The sequence below is a fragment of the Thrips palmi genome, unplaced genomic scaffold (genome assembly GCF_012932325.1).
Source record: "Thrips palmi isolate BJ-2018 unplaced genomic scaffold, TpBJ-2018v1 HiC_scaffold_4, whole genome shotgun sequence".
NCBI classification, from domain to species: Eukaryota; Metazoa; Arthropoda; class Insecta; order Thysanoptera; family Thripidae; genus Thrips; species Thrips palmi.
Window position 1 is genome coordinate 5,497,637 of NW_023144631.1, and position 19,276 is coordinate 5,516,912.

The following is a 19,276-nucleotide window of genomic DNA, read 5'->3' on the forward strand; positions in this document are numbered from 1 at the left end:
TGAGCCGAGCCGAGCCAGGACGTGCCCGCTCCATGCCAGTGGAGCTTGTTAGTCACATCACGGCGAGCAAACGCAGAATAATAATAGAGTCAAAAAACAAACTTTGGGGGATGGGTGGGCTGAATGGAAACGTGAGAGCCGCAAAAAAAAAAAGACTTCTTGAGGCGCGGATAGTCCGACGTCGCAAAACGTTATTAATGGGAGGCTGTCGGGCTGGACGGGGTGCATCTGAACTGTTGCATTAATCAGACGACCTAATCGAAGAGCACAGTGATTAATTGCTTGATTTCTCTTTCCTTAGCGGGTGAGTTTCTCTGCTGCTGTCTCACTTCACGCCGCGGTGGTATGTAAGGAAGCGACGACGTAGACACAGCCAGCGGCGCCATTTTCTCCGTGCACGCTAAAAGTTGCATAGTGAAGATTCTCTATTATAGTGAAAATTGTCTAGATTATGGTGGTGCAGCTGACTTTATAAAGTACCATTCACGGTGAAAACGGTCCCTGGTTTTCTCAGGGAGACATAGGCGAAACCAGGAACCGTTTTCTTCGTATTGAGAATTCTCTGTACCTTAAAGATAATTTGACGAATTTCGTTTATACTACGGAAAATCTTTACCATGATGTGGTGGTCCAGCCTGCGGACTGGCTTCCAGTGTCGTTACCTGCGCTCTGCCGCAAACCTGTAGCGGCTGCCCCACGAGTGCGAGAGAGACAGAGCGACCGAAATGGCCGTGCGGAATCACTCGGCCGGTCAAGTTGGCCACTTTGGTGCGGCGAGCGGCCGAACTCGGTCAGCGTACGCGCTTCGCCCGCCCAGCGCCGCGTGTGCAAATGACGGAGGTAACAAGTTCGGTATTGCGACAAGTTGCCCCGCGCTCTGCGCACGCGTGGCGAGGACGGCAGTGGTCTGCGGCGGCCAGCCTGGTCATTCCGAAACCACGTCGCTCGTCTCTCTTGCTCCCTCGCGGGACGCCCTGTGAGTGCGTCAGAGACGGAGCGTCGAGACTCTCCGGACGGAGGCGACGAGTAGGGCCGCATGCGGGACGAGCCCCCGAGTGGCGGGGCGTCGACGTAATGGCGGCGACGTGGAGACGCCGACGGCCTGGACGGGCTCGAGGGGGAGGTGCCGGAGGCGGGTGGCGGTCGTAATGAAAGAATAAGGGGGCGCTGGCGGCCGCCTCCAAGAAGGGCCTCTGCATGTACGCAAGGGCAGCTGGGCTGTGAAGGCGCGCGCCGGACGGACGGACGCACGGACATCGCGCTGCTCGGCCTTGCATATTTGATGCGCCGGAAGTAAATTTGCGGAAGACGAACGAGGTGCGGGTGCAGAACCGACATACTGCGTCGACCGGCTGCCTGCCTGGCTGCCTGGCTGCCTGCCTGCCTGCCTGCCTAACCGCCTGGCCGGCTGGAGCAGGAAGTTTGCCCGATGCGGCGAGGCTGAGGGAGGCTGAGGGAGGCTCGGTGGGCGAAGGGGTCTCGGGGGCGGCGAGGGTGCAGAGCCGCCGTGCATTCGGCCTCTTCATCAGGGCGGCGCCGTGAGAGATCCCTTAAATAGCAGCCAATTTGGAGCGCTTAATGAATGCCATTGCCGCCGCCGCTGGCATTGTCGCCAATTTGAGCTTGGCGTCACGGCACGACGGCGCGCCGACGGGCAAACTGCTGCTGCCGCCTGCTGCGGACTGATTCCGAGAGTCGGTTTGCGTCGGTCTGTCTCTATCGCACCCAACCGGAACGCCTTAGAAGTGCGACAGAGCGACTGAAAGCTCGCGGCATAGCTCGCGGCATCCGTCTCCAGGCTCTCGCTGCAGCGCCGAGACCCTCGGTACTCGAAACCTCTCTCGGTGGCAGCCGCGTGGACGAGAGCCGTCCGCTCCGTCCGAGTCGCCGGGGACGAGTTTCCAGGCTCTTGAAGCGGCAGCGCGTCGAGCGCGCGGGCTTCCCTCCCGACGGAATTTTCATTTTAACGGTGGCGCGACGCACTGCGCGCAGCCGAGCAGGCCGGGCAGGTAACGTTGAAGCATTCCAGCACCTCGACGCCAGCCTCGCCAGCTTGGCCGCCCTCGAAGGCTGGACCGCCTCGGCGCCTCACATGGTAGCACAATTAGGGCCACCCTTCTTCTCCGCTCCCCCATTTACTCCGTGAACGGCTTGCCGCCCTCGCCTCGTCCTCTCACCCTCCCCCCTCCCCTCCCTCTCCCTCTACCGACAGCCCAGGTGGCCGCCGCGCAACCCAACAACTCCCATCTCCACCCCCGCCTGCTACTTCTGGCGTACGCAGCCGCCAGTAGTTTTAATGGACGGACAAGGAAGTCGAGTGGCTTTAAACGGACAAGCGCTCCAAATGCAACATTCATTTTTGCCCCCTTCCTCGCCGCTGTTCCAAGGGACGCGAACACACAACGTTTTTGTGAAGAACAATGCCGCGTGTGTTGGTGGTTTCATTGTCCGACCGTTTGGCCGAAAAAGATGACGGAAAGTCGGCGGGCTGACCGCCCTGCCGCCCTGCCGCCCTGCCGCCCGCCCCTTGCTCCGTCCATGCATAAATTACTCGCTGATGAGAATGAGGCCGCCCCGCCCCGCCCCGCCCCGCCCCGCCCGCACGGCGGCCCGGCCGGCCCTCGATTCAGCACGTCAGAGGTGCGGCAATCTAAAATGGGTCAATATTCCGGTCACTCTGGTAAAAGCGTGGCTTTACGCTCCATTCACGCATGCGACCACGCACGGTGGGCCAGATGACCGGTGAAGGTGACCCAAACTCTGCACGCGGTTTTACCTCTAGAGTCGCTATACGGTACTCGAACCGAACGTGTGACCGCATCAATGGATTCCTTATTCAAAGAGCAATCCATTGGTGGGGTCACTTATGTGGTTCGAGTCCCCTTTTCAGTGACTCTGGAGCTCAAAACGTGTCAAGAGTTTTGGCCCCCTCTACCGTTCTTCTGGCCCACTGTGCCACACTTAAAGCCTAAACGCTTGAACTCAAAATTAGAGAAGTTTCCTCAGGCGGGAGAAGATTGGAATGGAACAGATAGAACTTCGCATGAAGCTAAGCACAGCAACCACTTCGCTTGAAGAAAGGCGTAGAAATACGCACCACCAGAGCATTTTTCTTGTCATATTTTCGGAAAGGAATCCACAGGAACGGAATTGTACCATCCGTTGTGGCCCAGCTGCGTTGTGAGAGGCGCTGGTGGGGTGGCAAAGCTCCTTAAGTACCTGCCAGTCTTCCCGGTCTGTGCAGTACACCGCCTTGCTTATTGCAGCCTGATCGCTGTAACTCGATTTGCGTTTGTGGAACGGAACTAGGTGGCGGCGGCGCCCCTGGTTCTCTCCACCGCGCCGCTCCAGCCAACCCCACCCTGGAATCGACCCCAGCTGTATTGGACACGCACAATAAGTTGGCGCAGTCACCGTGGAGGAAAGTTTCCGCCTTAAGATTTTTCGTGCGGGGACCTTTCTCGCTTGACAGCGCGCGACGACACGGCCGATGACACGCGGCGCTGACATGCTGCTGACACGCGGTGCTGACACATGCCGCCGAACGCATGGTCCTGGCTCAGGGCGCTGACACGCTGTGCTGGCATACATCGCTGACATAAACGGCGCTGACACCCGCCGCTGACCTTAACGGCGCTGATGCACGCCGCCCATTAACGTCGTTGTCACCTTCAGCTTCAGCTGACAGCCTCCGCTGAAACCCTGCGCTGATATTAACGGCGCTGACAACCTCCTCTGACACTTTTCGCTTTCGTTTACGGCGCTGACATCCTCCGCGCTGAGCCCCTCGGCTGACATTAAGGGCGCTGACACCCTCCGCTGTCATTAACGGGGTTTCCACACGCCGCTGAACGGGAGCTGGCTGAAGCCGCTGACACTAACATACGGCTGCTGAACGCTGAACACACAGAGCTGACACGATGTTGAACACACAGAGCTGACACAAGATGTTGAATTGATGTTGAACACACAGAGCTGACACAAGATGTTGAACACACAGAGCTGACGCACGATGCTGAACACGCAGAGCTGACGCACGATGCTGAACACACAGAGCTGACAAACGCTGCTGTCATTAATGGGGCTGACACCCGCCGCTAGACGGCGCTGCCACACGCCGCTGACAGGGGGCTGACATATGCTGCGCGACTAGCCGACAGCGGGAAAGGCGTCGGGGAGGTGGGGGGGGGGGCTGTAATGTTTAGAGGTTGAGATTTATGCATGGCATATTAAAAGGCAAGACGGGGAGGGGGGTGTCCCCCATGAAGCGCCCCACACCTCCACGTGCCACCCCCTCCAGCTGGTGTCGTTTACACGCTGGGGCACTTCTTGTCCTTCACCGTGATTTCCTTGTTAGGTACACTTCTTGGCGGAAACGGACTCGCTGTCTCGCTCGCTGCGTACCCCAGCTGCCGGCTACACCCCGGACGGTTTGAGATAGCGTTGAAACGGAAACTTTTCTCCCCGCTGATTGGAACAGTCCACCGCCCGCGCGCCTCGCTGGCGCTGCAAAGCCGTGCGGAGAGGAAAAGACTCCCCCACCCGCGCGCGGGTCAGGGTTCAATACCCCGTGGAGAGAGAAGGCTTTCTTTTCAAAGTTCCCCGCTGAAAAGAAGCGCGGTTTGTGTGGGTTCGGAGTTAAACAGGTCGGTCTTGTAGCTGCGGCGGCCTATCCCTCTATCACGCCCTGTGGCCGGCCCTTTGACCAGCGCTGCATCAGCCCTTTGGCCAGGCCAGCCCTTTCAACACTGTGGCTTTCGACCACTGTGCCTTTTGCCACCCCCTCGGCGGCTTCTTTGACCACTGCTTTCGACCACAACCCCCTCCCAGCCCTTTGGCCGACCAGCCCTTTGACTATGCCTATGAGCAGCCCTCCAGCAAGCTCATTGGCCAGCCTTTTGACCAGACCTTCAGCCAGCCCTATTGCCATCCCTTCGACCAGCCCTTTAACCAGCCCTTTAACCAGCCATTTCGACGAGCCCTTCGGCCAGCCCTTTGCCCAGCCATTTCGACAAGCCCTTCGACCAGCCCTTTGACCAGCCATTTCGACCAGCCCTGACTAGCCCTTTGGCTAGCCATTTCAACGAGCCCTTCGACCAGCCCTTCGACCAGCCCTTTGGCCAGCCGTTCCGACCAGCCCTTCGACTAGCCCTTTGGCCAGCCGTTCCGACCAGCCCTTCGACCAGCCCTTTGGCCTGTGTCTAGCCCCGAGTTTTATCCCACGGAAAATGGCGTGGTTAATAATGGATGGACTGGGAGGTAAAGGCATCGTACACCGGTGGGGTGGGCTTCGGGGTGACAAGGTGCCAAGTGGCGGCCGTCGCTGTAAAAGACAAGCAGAGACTGTCCCTGCCTGTGTGCCTCGCTGTGTGTGCACGTCGCTCGACTCTTTGTCTCTCTCTTTCTCCCTCTCTCTCTCTCTCTCTCTCTCTCTCTCTCTCTCTCTCTCTCTCTCTCTCTCTCTCTCTCTCTCTTTAGCATCCCTACGGAACGCTCCTTGAGAGCGAGAGAGACAGGCCGATGACAAGATTCTTCGGCGAGGCAGGGCTTATGCGGAGCACGTGGTGGGGCTTCGTATGAGTGGCGCGCGAACTTTTGCCGCACATCTTCTTTTCAAGTCAAAGACAATCTCGCACTTCTTTCTTCGCCTTTAGTTTATGGCGGCAGTGTGCGAGGAGAGCAGCAGACTGAGAGTCGTTTCCGTCGCTGCGTCTCTGTCACACCTACACGGGACGCCGCACGATAGTGCGAGAGAGGCAGAGCTGCGACTCTCGGAATCAGTCTGCAGAGCCAGCAGAGCGGAGCGGCAGGGGAAGTCGCCATCATGCCGACACGGGCGCCGTTTCGTATTTGAACTGTGTCGGCTGCACGGCTGCACGGTCGGGGGTCGGGGAGTGCCCCAGCCGGCCCGGCCCCGAGGGCGTGACCGTGGGGACGGCCAGGGCGGCCAGGGCCTCGGCCAGGGCGGACGGGATGACAGGGGTCTGTCCCTGTGGCGGGCCGGGCCGGCCGGGCCCGGACGCCCAACCCCGGTATGATGACCAGCGATCTGGAGGGATTGCAAGGCACGGAGTTGAAGGGCAGGGCCAGCGTCCCCGGCAGGGGTGGACCGAGATGACCTAAATGACCATCGCCTGCCATCGGCACATCCCACGGCGCCCCACCGCAGACCCCTGAGCGGCCCCGCCGCCCTTGCACGACTAGCCACTACCCCTAATTTTCAGATTCTCCGGCCATCCATCTGCCCGCGGCCCTGGGCCCTCCTGGAGGGCCTGCCCGGCCGCCTTGCGACAGCGCGACAGCCAGCCCCCTGCCGCCTCCTCCCTGTCGGTCCTGCGCAGGCCCGGCGGCCCGCCGGGGCCCTCATCGCATATTCAGGCGACTTTGCCTTGCTCCGCCTCCACCTGGCTGCAGCAGGCTGGCGACGCGGCGACGCGGCCAACGGATGCACCGCGGCAACAACACGCCACCGCATCGCTCTCTCTCTCTCTCGCTCTCTCTGCCGCGCTCTGTACCTTTTCCTCGCTCTCTCATTTATTAATTTCAGCACGGTGTTATTCCCCGCGCGCCAAACTCGCTCCGCGCGAGAACGTGCCGGGCATCGCGCCTTCGTGTGTGTGCTTGTGTGTGTGTGGGGGGGGGGGGTGTAGTCGTATGTAGGTGTCTGTGTGTGTGCGCGAGCGCGCGCGCGCTCCAGTACCCTAGTACACCTGCGCGAGCTCTTTACGCCAGTGTGACGCCCCCACCCCCCACCCTCCCCGCCTGTGGCGCCACCGTGAGATTAGTCGTGTTTGGTGATCATGCGGGGGGTCTTATCACGGCCCCGCTTCACCGCCGGGGCACGACGGGGCACGGCAGTGGCGCCTCAAGGCAGTGGCGCCTCTGGGGAGTGGCGTCTCAAGGGAGTGGCTCCAGGGAGTAGCGCTTTTTGGGAAGTGGCACCGCCCTAGGAAGTGGCGTAGTCTAGGAAGTGGTACCTCTAGTGGCACCTCTTTTGGCACCTTTGAGGAGTGGCACATCCTGGGAGTGGCATCTTTAAGGAGTAGCCTCTCTATGAAGTAGCATCATAGGTAGTATGGCACCTCCAGGAAGTGGCACAATACCAGGAAGTGGTGCCTATGCCTATAGGGAGTGGCATCTCTAGGGAGTGGCACCTCGATAGAGTGGCACCTCGATGGAGTGGCACCTCTAGGGAGTGACACTGACACCTGTACGGAGTGGCACCTGTGCGGAGTGGCACCTCAAGGAGTGACACCTTTAGGGAGTGGCACCTGTAGGGAGTGGCACCTGTAGGGAGTGGCACCTCAAGAAGTGGCACCTCAAAGGAGTGACACATCTAAGGGAGTGGCACCTCTAGGGTAGCACCTCTGGGAAGTGGTGCCATAGCCCTTCTCCATGGTGAAATGGCATTGTTGCCTCCGGAGAGACGCGCTCGCCGGGCACCATCGCCGCGCCCTTTCGGCACCTGCATGAGCAGCGCACCGCACCAAGCGCTTGCCACTGCCTAATCGGATCAGGCCAAAGACGGGTGGGGCTTATTTCCATGCCGTGCCGGGCCGTGCTGGGCCGTGCTGGGCCGTGCTGGGCCGTGCTGGGCCGCGGCCTTGGCCTGTTGCGCGGCGTGTTCGCAGTGGCGGTAACCGCTGTAACGAGAACAAACGGCCCGCGCGCGAATCATAACGCGGAGTCACGCGGAGGGAAGGGAGACACTGCACCGTCCACGCCGCCGACGCGCCGTCGCCGACGTCGCGCCGCCACACGCGACGATCCTTCACGCCGAGGCACTTGTTGTGGCTGCGCGGTGCGGCGCGGCGCGCTGTCTGGCCGGCAGGGGGCGGCGGCGTGGAGGCACCGCGGAGGACGACGTCAGCGGCGTCGCCGGCGACCCGGGGGCCGGACGGAGGCGCGCGTCCGAGTTTTCCTCCTGGCATTAGAGGACGATCGCCGCCGTTCCGGGGGGATTTGCAGTGGGGCACCGGAAAAAACGGGGTAGGGGGTGGGGGCTCGCACCTGCCCTCCAGCTGTTGCTAGCCTTGGCGCCCCACTCGGCCCTGAGGAGGAAGGGCCCCGTGTGGCGCCCCTGCCCGCGCCCCTGCCCGCGCCCCTGCCCGCGCCCCTGCGGACGCCCAGGGCTCGATATCGATCCTGGCGCGGGGAGGGGGGAGGGGCGGCGCGGGGGTGGGGGGCGCGGCGGCACCCCACACAGTATGCAACAGGCCTACAGCAGGACCCTAGCTGGACATGTAGTGACTCTGTCAACAATGCTGGCCCGAAAACAATTGATACGCACCGCGGCTGCGCGCGCACACACACATGCACACACTCACACTGCCGCGACGCGCGCCCCCCTCTTCCACGGCAAAGACCGCCACCGCGAAGGCATTATGCATGTACCGGTTTATCGCAGTGCTGCTCCTCCCCGGCGAGGCGAAGGAGTGCGCGAAGAGAGAAGCCGCGAGACGACAAACCGCACACCTTGTTCACGTCGAGGAAGCGTGCGCGCCTCTCTCACCGTGTGTGTGTGTGTGTGTGTGTGTGTGTGTGTGTGTGTGTGTGTGTTCAAGCATCCGGGTCGCGTTTGACGGCGGTACCACGCACGCATTTATCTCCACTCGCAGTAATTGGGTTGCAGTGCGCCGCTGCCGCGCTACTGCTGCTACCACCGCGCTGCTACGCCGCACTGGGAAAAGTCTGCGAAGCAAACGCTTCCTCATACAAAGAAATCGAAGGCACTGTGAAATCTACGAAGAAAAGCACTCTGCACCTAACAAACTATTTTCGGCTTTACAAACAAAAGTAGCCTGTTATAACTAAGTATTTTGAGCATGTATAAGAAGGTTCCAAAGAAAATACTCGAAAATACTTCGTAATTCACGAATTATTTCATCGTATGACTACTAACTGGATAATTTGTATTCTACATATGCTAAAAATATGTCGTGTGGTTTGAAGCGTGTGCCTCCTAGTATTATCCTTTAAAGTTACATTTCGCTATACGAAGCATTTTTGGCATAATAGGTCGCTACGACTATGCTGAAACCCTACCGCATCTGAGGTTGCGGCGAGGCCGCGCGAGGCCGGAGTGTCTTGCTGACCCGAACCGCTAAAGGTCTGCATAGGCCTAACAGCGCTGATGATGATGATACAAAGTTATTCTGCAATGCTTTCATTTTTTTCGTTGTTATAAAATGGATGCTCGCTGACGTTGTAGCGTGCGTGATGCTACCGTGCCGCGCCATACTGCCACGCTCTCACGTTGCTACTACCTTATCACTACCTTGCTACTACCGTGCTACTACCATGATCCTTTCTACCACTGGCCCGCGCTCTACCTGCGCATTTTTCGTATTTTTTTCGAGCTGCTTCGCGCCAGTGCAGAAGCGGCCCCACCCGCCTGCTTTGCGGTGTGGTGGTGTGCGCGACGCAGAAGCACTCTTCAACTCACTTACGGAACCGGACTCGAAAATAATGCAATGAGAAAGCAGGAAAAAATAAGAATGTCCGCATGCTAATCTGTTGGCCGCGTCATTACCGAGGTGGTCCAGCACCATTACCCACCACTGTGAAATGCCCGATAGAAATGTACACTGCTAATGAGGCGTCTCGCTCCGGATTCCCCGAGACGGCCCGAATTACGTGCCCACCCATTAATTATTGCCGTTTATTATTGTTTTTTTCTGCGAAGGAGGGGGTGGCTGGCTCCAGAGGGGGACGATGAACTTCCCCCGGAGTCCCGCGCCCTCGCCCGCGCCCCGAGGACCCGCTGCCAAAGACTGATTCCGAGAGTCGTTTTCGTCGCTCTGTCTCTCTCGCACCGATCCGCGACGCCCCGAGAGTGCGAGAGAGACAGAGCGATGAGAAGTGACTCGCGGAATCAGTCTGCTGGCCGCGTCGGCCGCCCTGCAGTGCTATTGACTCTGGAACGAAGGCAGGCTGCGTGCGGCGACTTGGAGGCAGCAAACTTGGGGACGAGGCGACGGCCTCGATCGCGGCGCAGGCGAGCGCACAGTGGGCCAGAAGACCGGCGGAGGCGGCCAAAATTCTAGACGCGTTTCTAGTTCCAGAGTCGCTAAATGGGACTCGAACCGAACGTATGACCCCACCAATGAATTGCTCCCCGAACGAGGAATCCATTGGTGGGGTCACACGTTCGGTTCGAATCCTGTTTAGCGACTCTGGAGCTCAAAACGCCTCTGGAGTTTTTGCCGCGCCTCCACCGGTCTTCTGGCCCACTGTGGAGCGGGGCGCGCACGCACACCAAGTTGTCGGCACAATAATGCCGGCCGACTACAAGGGGGATGAATCTGCATGCCATTACGCCGAGTTGGCGGCACTTCCGCTGCCACTTCCGGTCGCACTTCCGGTCGCACTTCCGGCCGGCCTTCTATCAGTCTCCTCACGGCATCCATAACTCGGCTCACCTCTTGCAAGTTAGTTTGGCCGCGCAACTTGCCGATGGCTGCGGCCCCCCCCCCCCTTTCCCAAACCCCAAACCCCGGGCCGACCCGCCCAACGGGAGCACAGTTGCTAAAACTGGATTAGATAAACACTAGTTGACGCAGCTTGGGCAGGTCCCGATACGGATAGACCTGCAGCCAGCCGACCTGCCTGCCTGCCTGACCGCCCCGCCGCAGCTGGCAGCCAGAGAGTCCTTGACTGTGCTGGCGCTGCAAGATGCACATCGCGCCGTGTTTGTGCATCGCCATTGTATTGCCATCAGCATCGTTTCGCACTTTGTGTCTGCCTGTCTGTCTGCCTGTCTGTCTGTCCGCCCGTCCGTCCGCGCGGCATGGAACTGAACCTCGGCCTAACGAGAACATGGGGGCAGTGCGTCATGAAGGCTGGGAGGGCGGCGGCAGAAACATGTCCCATATTTTTGCTAATTAATATATTATTCAACGAGCGGCCGCCTGATGAGCGGGGCGTGGCGTGGCGTGGCGGGCCGGGCTGCCTCGCCCGGCCGTAGCTCACGCAAAAAGCAAAAGGGGGAAAATTAGCCGACAGTCGGCTAGTTTGGCAAAGCCGGCGAAGCTCAGAGCTCTCATGAGCGCGGCCATGTAGCCGAGCCCCGTCCCCCTTTATAGTGTTGTGTCCCCACTGGGACCTCACCCCGTTTTCATTTTGCGCGAGTGTGTGTGCGTGAGAGCGCGGACGTGTCGGTGTGACGGTGCCCCCGTTTATGACCTATTTACATGTCTTTGTACTTTCGAGTGTTTTCGCATCGCGGCTCGGGCAGCGCGGCCACTCTCGGACACGACCCCCGCGAGGATGCTCCACGCCGTGCCCGAGTGGTACTCGGACGTACTCGGAGTGCCCTTCGACGGCGTGCTCCATATTCGACTTTCCAGAGTATGACCCGGGGACTCCGGGACGCGTGGCCTGGTGCCCGTCGACGGCGTGCCCCGTTCGAGTACCTAAAGTACCCTGGTGGAGGGCCCCGCTTGGTCGCCAGCCAAGACCCCTCCCTCCTCGCGGCCAGGCTGGCCAACTTGTTGAGTTTTACGCCTTCCTTCCGGCGCCGCGCCACGCCCGGGGAGTGTACCAACACTGCGAAAATAAAAAGGACGGCACGCAATTCTAATGAGAGTTTATTTCGGTGCGGTCACCGCACGTGATCTGATAACGCGCGCAGTGGGGACTGATTCCGAGAGTCGTTTTCGTCGCTCTGTCTCTCTCTCTCGCACCCACGCGGGAAGCCCCATGAGTGCGAGAGAGACGGAGCGACGAAAACGACTCTCGGAATCAGTCCGCGGGCGAGGTGCAAAAGACGGCCGTGGCGGCGCTAACGACGAGTGGCGCGTTTGTCGAGGTGCTTTACGGCCAGAAATTGCACGCACTGACACCGCGGGGAACAACGAGGCGCCTACACTGCCGGAAACCAAGTTCGGGATTGTCGAGGATTCCCTTTCATTGCGAACAACAAATCCTTTGTAATGCGATCCTCCGCAACACTCGAGCCAAAGTCTCACAAGGTTTCCGCAGGTGTAGCTCGCGTCTTTTGTGCCGTTCTGAGTGTGTGTGTGTGTGTGTGTGTGTGTGTGTGTGTGTGTGTGTGTGTGTGTTTGTCTGGGGGGGGTGAGTGTGTGTTTGTGTGTGTGTGTGAGGGAGGGAGGGAGAGTTGCCCTGTCTAAAGCGGGCCACAGACTTTCGACCGCTAAGCCGTCCATTCATTGATAACCAATTTCGGCACTCCCTTTATTCCCCTGTCCCTGTGTGTACCTGCCGCGTGGAGGGAGGGTAGGATAAAGTAGTGGATGGGAGAGGAAAAAAAACTTGGCCACCCGCCCTGCTAATGGGATTCGAACCCAGGCGCGCGCGAAGCACTCAGAGGACGCTGCTGCGTGTAAGGGAATTAATATGGGTGGCGCACCTGCAGGCTGATTCCGAGCAGTGCGCTCTGTCTCCCTCGCGCTCTTTGCGGAGAAAGAGAGAGAGAGAGAGAGAGAGAGAGAGAGAGAGAGAGAGAGAGAGAGAGAGAGAGAGAGCGCCTGGCGGGGGTCGAGGAGGTCGTTGTGGCCAATCCGATTAATTGTCCGGCCAAGCGCTTTGAATCTCACGGCGTGTCCGAGGCCGGCTCGGCGCTGCGGCCGTAGGGGTGCGAGAGAGACAGAGCGAACTCGGACTCCGGACTCGGTCAGTGCAGCCAACCGCCGCGCCCCTTTTGTCGGCCCGAACGGCGAGCAAGTCGGCGGCCGTGTTTTCGTTGAATCAGCGACAGGGCGGCCCAGTGGGCGCGCGGACGGTCCGCGGAATCACAACCGCGAAGCCCGCGAAGCCCGCGAAGCCCGCGAAGCCCGCGAAGCCCGCGAAGCCCGCAGGCTCATTCCGAGAGTAGTTTTCGTCGCTCCGTCTCTCTGGCACCCTCACGGCGTGCCTCATGAGAGCGAGAGAGAGAGAGAGAGAGTCAAAATCAGTCTCAACATCATGAAACCCACGACAGAGGTAAAAGAAACAGAGCAGCTAAGGCAACGCGGCAGCAATCGATTTTTTGCTCCAAAAAGTTTTAAATCCCGGCTCACCAGCCCGGTGGCCACGGCGGCGGTGTAAGCGCACCTGGTGTAATACGCGCCGCCCTCACGACACGCAATAAAAAGCAATTATTTTTGGACAGTGCTGCCGCCGCTGAGGGTGAAGCGTGGAGCGTGCCGTCGGGCGTACTGTGGGGCGTGCCGTGGCGTACCGTAGGGCGTACCGTAGGGCGTTCCGTAGGGCCAAGAGGCGTACCAAGGGGCGAGGTGCACCGCGGGGGAACCGCGAGGGGGGAGTGGAGTGGGGGGCGGAGCAGTAGCACTTTCCATTTCCGCCCAAACTTTGGAATGATAAATCATCGGAGGTGTGAACACGTGGTGGGGGATGCGGCCCGGGCCCGGCCCAGGCCAGGCCCAGGCCCGGTGCGGCCTACAGACCCACAATCCCCGTAACCCCCTTCATCATAACATCCTCCGGGCCTGCTCTCGCTCGCCCTCCATCCACCCCCATAACTTGGTGCTGGAAAATCCGCCACCGCCGCTGCCGGCTCCGACCGGCAGACTGATTCCGAGAGTCGTTTTTCGTCGCTCTGTCTCTCCCGCACCTGTACGGGGTGACTGCGAGTGCGAGGGAGACGGACGACGAAAGCGACTCTCGAAACCATGGCGCGGTGCATACGCAGTGGACATGATGGTATCGCTGTTGTACGCGGCTAGCGTGTTGCGTGGAGTGCCGTGCCGTGTGCGCGCTGATGACGTATCGCTGGAATATCCCCGGGTCATTAGGGCCCATGCCAGGGGGACCAAAGACGCATTTGGGAAAAATAATGGTGGAAAAACAGAAAAATACGCCAAGCCGGAATAGGAAATACGGGAAATTCTTTATCGTTTTGTTTACGCACTCTTTAAAAAGCACGTTTCGCGCTTGTTATTTTTGCTGTGTGAAATAACGCAGATTGTAAAAAATGGTTCCTTGTGGGCCGCTGTGGGCAGGGGAACACGTTCGCCCGGACATTGGCACGCTTTCCTCGCGGCACGCGGGGCGCGAGGCGGGGGCGTGAGGTGGGGCGAGGCGGGGCGGCACACTGCAAGGGAGGCGCGCGGAATTTGAAAACAAGCGGCGCGCCTTTTTTGCGCCCCGCAGCAGTCAAGGTCGACCGCGGTTCGGTAACGCAGCGCAACACGGACCGAAACGAGTTTACGTGATTCCGCGGCGAGCTCGCAGGCAGGCAGGCAGGCAGGCAGGCAGGCAGGCAGGCAGGCAGGCAGGCAGGCAGCCCGGCAAGGCGGCGGCAGGCACCAGGCCCGGCCAGGCAGGCAGGCAGCCGCAGGCAGGCAGGCAGGCAGGCAGCCAGGCAGCCAGGCAGGCAGGCAGCCGGCCCCTTGCACACAATGTGCCCGGCCATCTCCGAGCACGGCGTAATTCAGTGTCGCTGCGGCGCCCTGCACCTTTGCTGTGGATGTGTGGCGCCCTCTGGACGCTCACGGCGGCGCCAGCGCGCGGCGCAAACTCCCTCGCCGCCGAAGCCTTATCGAATCATCCTCGAAAGATATCACAAATATTTTCTCTGCGTTCGCTTCGTCTGCCTAGTTTAACGGCCGCGCGCCGCTCCGGTGTGTGCCGAGCGAAGCCAGCGCGGAGAGGCGGTCAGAATCCCGGACGCGTTTTGAGCTCCGTCGCTAAAAGGGACTTGAACCAAACGTGTGACCCTAATGGATTGCTCTCCGAACGAGGAATTTTTTGATGGGGTCACACGCTCGGTCCGAGTCCTGCTTAGCGACTGAGAAGCTCAAAACGCTTCCAGAGTTTTGGCCGTCCGCCCCGGTCTTCTGGCCCACTGTTCGGTGGCGGAAATCGGTTGATGATTTCGTCCCGTGTTCGCTCGGGCCGATAAATAAGGGATAAGAATGGGCGGGAATATGGGGTTCATAAATCAGTGGTGGAAGAAGGGCAGGCCGAGGAGCGCCGAGGGCGGTGGGCCGGACGTCGGAGTGGACCATCCTCCATCCCTTTGAGAAAAAAAACATTCCCCTAGGGGTCTACACCGGTCTGCAGACTGATTCCGAGAGTCGTTTTCGTCGTTCTAGTCTCTCTCGCACTCATGGGACGTCCCCGAATATGTGCGAGAGAGACAGAGCGACGAAAGTGACTCTCAGAATGAGTCTGCAGGGCGGGTCTGGGCTGCGCCCGGCTAAGCACACTGGCTGCGCCGTGGCCCGGCCCGCTCTCACCTCCTGGCGCGCTACTACTATTGACCCTAGACACCCTCCCTCCCTCCCCGGGGCAGCGGCAGGCAGCGGCGCCGGCCGCCAGGTCACCAAAAGCCCGCCGCCCCCGCGTGTGGGGCCCACACTGTGGAGCCCATACTGTGGAGCCCATACTGTGGAGCCCACACCGTGGGACCCACACTGTGGAGCCCACACCGTGGGACCCACACCATGGGGCCCGGCAGACTGATTCCGAGAGTCGTTTTCGTCGCTGCGTCTCTCTCGCACCTATACGAGACGCCACGTGAATGCGAGGGAGACGATGAGACGAAAAAGACTCTCGGAATGAGGCTGCTGCATGGCCGGCCCGCAGTCCGAATTGGCGCGTTCGGAAGAGAGGCGTCGTCGAGCGAGAACCGCTCCAACAAACTGACGTACTTTACGAGTTTTGAAGCAGATTAATGCCCAACTTGCAGTGCAGCCGCCGCCTATTATTGGGGATGAAGTACGAGGGTGCATTTTGGGATATTCCCCGACCGCACCGCCGGAGAGGGCCTCTCCACGCTGCCTCTCTAGACTGCCTCTCTAGACCGCCTCTCCAGGCTGCCTCTCCAGGACCCCGTCCTCCAGCCGCGGCGCGCGACCCAATAAAACTTTGAGCGCGGCGCGGCACGGCGCTACTTATGAAGCGTCTGAGCGATGAGGAAGGGGCTGGGCTAGGCTGGGCGCGGGGAGTCTTCTTGGCCCCGCGGAGGAGCGAGGAACGTGTCGTCCCGACACTTTTCCTCTCAAATAGTTTACATGATGAACACAAGCTCGCGCCGCGGGCCAGAGCCTCGGCAGCCAGACAGGCAGCCCGCCAGACAGGCAGCCAGCCAGGCAGCCACGAACGACGATTATTCTGAGTAGGGACTCTGGAGCTTAAAACGCGTCTGGACTTTCGGGTGCCTCCGCCGGTCTTCTGGCCCACTGTGTACTCCTCCCTACCGCGCGATGGGTGTACCCCCACTCCCCGGCCGGCCTCGCTACCGGGGTACAACTGTCGCCAGTGTGTCAACACGGCGACTGACTGTCTAATTAGCGGAGCCAATCACAGAGCGCGACGGCCAGACAAACACACGGGGCAGTCTTGTGGCGTGACACGCAACTGGTGGCACCTCTTGCTCCTCCCGGCCCCGGCCCCTCCACACACGTACTCTCTCTCTCTCTCTCTCTCTCTCTCTCTCTCTCTCTCTCTCTCTCTCTCTCTCTCTCTCTCTCTCTCTCTCTCTCTCTCTCTCTCTCTCTCTCTCTCTCTCTCTCTCTCTCTCTCTCTCTCTCTCTCCGTGTTTTTGCCGCAGCGGCGTGCCGCTGGGTGGGCCAGGCGCTGGCGTCGCCTTGCGCTGCGGCGTCGGCAGGGCGGCCTTCTGAACATTCTGAAGCGGCAAGGCAGCCCACTTGCACGCTCTGAATATGCAAAGCTGCGGCGGGGCTGCCGTAGGCTGCCGGCCCTGCTGGTGGCGGCCGAGGCACACTGGTGTGCGGTCGGACTGGTTGCACGGACGGACGGGCGGACAGACGGGCACGCACACAGGCACACTGCCAGGAACCCGTACACGGAGTACATCACCTACACACACACCTACACACACACACCTACCCACACACTAACACACACACAGGCCCAGGCCACTGCTCACTCAGTCATTTGCCAGAGTATCGCGACGCAGGGGTTAAGCTGTGTCCGATGCGCACGCCGTGGCGCCACGGTGCCGAGGCGTCCGGTACGGTCCGGATGATATGCAAATGCGTGCTGGACGTGCGGGGACGCGATCGGACGCGGCGCCGCCTGCCGCCGGACGCGTGGCGCGGAGCGCGTGGAGCCGTTTGGGGGAAAAAAAAACATCTAAAACAACAACAACAACAGCACGACGGTGGTCCGAGCCACCGTGCGGTTTAATACGAGGCGAAATGAGGCGCTTCCAATGCAAGGCGGGGCCCGGCGGTGATATTGTGCCGGGAGGGGGAAGTTTGACGGGCGGGGATGGATGGGGGGAACTTGGCGGCGGCGGCGGCCACGCACGCCGTGGGGCCGTCAGGGCGCGTGCTGCTGCAAGCATCAGCACGAGTCCGCGAGAGTCGTCGCTCTGTCTCTCTCGCACTCATGGGGCGCGCCGTAGAGGTGTGACAGAGACGGAGCGATGGAATTAGGACTCTCGGAAAGAGGCTGCTGCACGGCCTCGGCCTCGCTCGACCAGCGCGGTGTGTCTTAACCGCGACGATGGTCCAGCAGGCTGGTTCCGTGGGGCCGTCTCTCTGTCTCTGTCCCACTCACAGGGCGCTCCGCCGGGTTGCGAGAAAGACCCGACCCTTCGGCAACGCTCGCGGTGCGCGGCGGCACACTGTGCGGGGGCACACTGTGCGGCGCGGCACACTGTGCGGCGGCACGGCGGGGATACGGAATGACACGGCGGAGAGAGTGAAGCGGAGCGTGCGGCCTCGAGGTGCAGACTGAATCCGAGAGTCGTTTTCGTCGCTCTGTCTCTCTCGCACTCATGGGGACGTTCCAAGTGTGCGAGAGAGACAGAGCGACGGAAACGATTCTCGGAATCAGTCTGCGGAGCCCGCCAAGTTTCCAGTGGTGCGCCGCTCCGTCTGGGAAAGAAAGGGAAATACAGGGGTGGGCGGCGGAGAGGAGAGCAGAGAGAGAGAGAGAGAGAGAGAGAGAGAGAGAGAGAGAGAGGAGAGAGAGAGAGCAGAGAGGGAGAGCGGGCAGGCAGATGGGCCGAATTGAATTTGGTATGCTGAGTGGGGGCCATACCTTCCCGCCCGCGCCGCACCGCGCCGCACCGCCGGCCGGGCTAACCGGTCAGGCTAATTGTGAGTCATTCTGAAAAGGCAGCGGCCGCCGTGCGCCACTTCCGGTCGACGTTAATCAAAGCGCGCCCCGCAGACTGATTCCGAGAGCCGTTTTCGGCGCTCTGTCTCTCTCCCACTCATGGGAGTGTTCTACAGGTGCGAGCGAGACGGAGCGACGAGAACGACTCTCGGAATCAGCCTGCTGCTTCGCGCGGCCCAGCACCGCTCGGTGATCGATGAATCCTTAGCAGGCCTCACCGGGAGCGAGGCCAGCAAGGGCAGGACGGGCAGGAGGCTGCCACCCTGCTGTATATACAGTGCGAGTCAATACTGGTGATTGCCCCGTAGCTGTTCTAATTGAAGGAGCGTGACGTCATCAGCATGTGGCCTCAGCCTATGGCCTCAGCCTATGGCCTCAGCCTATGGCCTCAGCCTATGGCCTCAGCCTATGGCACAGCCTATGGCCTCAGCCTATGGCCAGCCTATGGCCTCAGCCTATGGGCACAGCCTATGGCCTCAGCCTATGGCCTCAGACTATATCCTCAGCTCACAGCCTCAGCCAATCACCTCAGCCTGTGGCCTCTGCATTAGCCTCAGCACACGTCCTCAGCCTGCAGTGGCGGAGATAGGCAGTCCCGCGATGCAGCCAGGCCGCGCGGGTAGTATACGCTCGACTTCACAGGCGCTCGACTTGCCGGAACTCTGCTACCGACCTTGTTGTTGTCATTGTTATGTTGACATGCTGCTTTGTGGATGGCTTTTGCTAATTTCTTTTTGTCTTGTTTTTTTGTTCCATGTGCTGCTTCCTTCGGCGTGCAGAGCTCAGTTAGAGTGAGTACAGTGCTTGCACAGCCTTACGAAGAAATTCCTCATAGCGCGAAGAAAATGGCGCAAGTACGATAGGAATGTAATTCTACTAGAAATGAAGGATTTTATTTGAATCCTTCGTTGAAAATGAAAACCAGTTCAGGAAATCTGCTGTTTTATCGACTGCCAACCTGGGACAGTAGTCATGTGATAACAGTTTTGGAGGTTAACTTTGGACACGTTGTTTTGAGCGAGCGGAGCTGCCACCACAGAAAATAGTTCCAAAACAAATTCATTGATCGTCTAAGTTTCGAAAAGCCTGAAAACGAAAAGACATGAAACGATTGGACCTGGTCGAGACAGGCAATACTCACTATGACGTGTCGAAAGTTAGGACCGCAGTCCAAAGTTGGAGCATATCTAACGCAGCATTTCACTCGCACCGAAACCATCAC

At 60.1% G+C, this 19,276-nt stretch overlaps 1 protein-coding gene across 1 annotated transcript in view; it reads left to right on the forward strand.

Annotated features, from left to right (window-relative positions):
- The window catches only part of LOC117649550, a 241,660-nt gene that overhangs the window by 200,274 nt on the left and 22,110 nt on the right, over positions 1–19,276 (forward strand). The window contains exon 5 of the mRNA XM_034392435.1: positions 18,834–18,845. Within this exon, the coding sequence (XP_034248326.1) occupies positions 18,834–18,845 (12 nt within the window). The remainder of the gene's footprint in view (positions 1–18,833; positions 18,846–19,276) is intronic.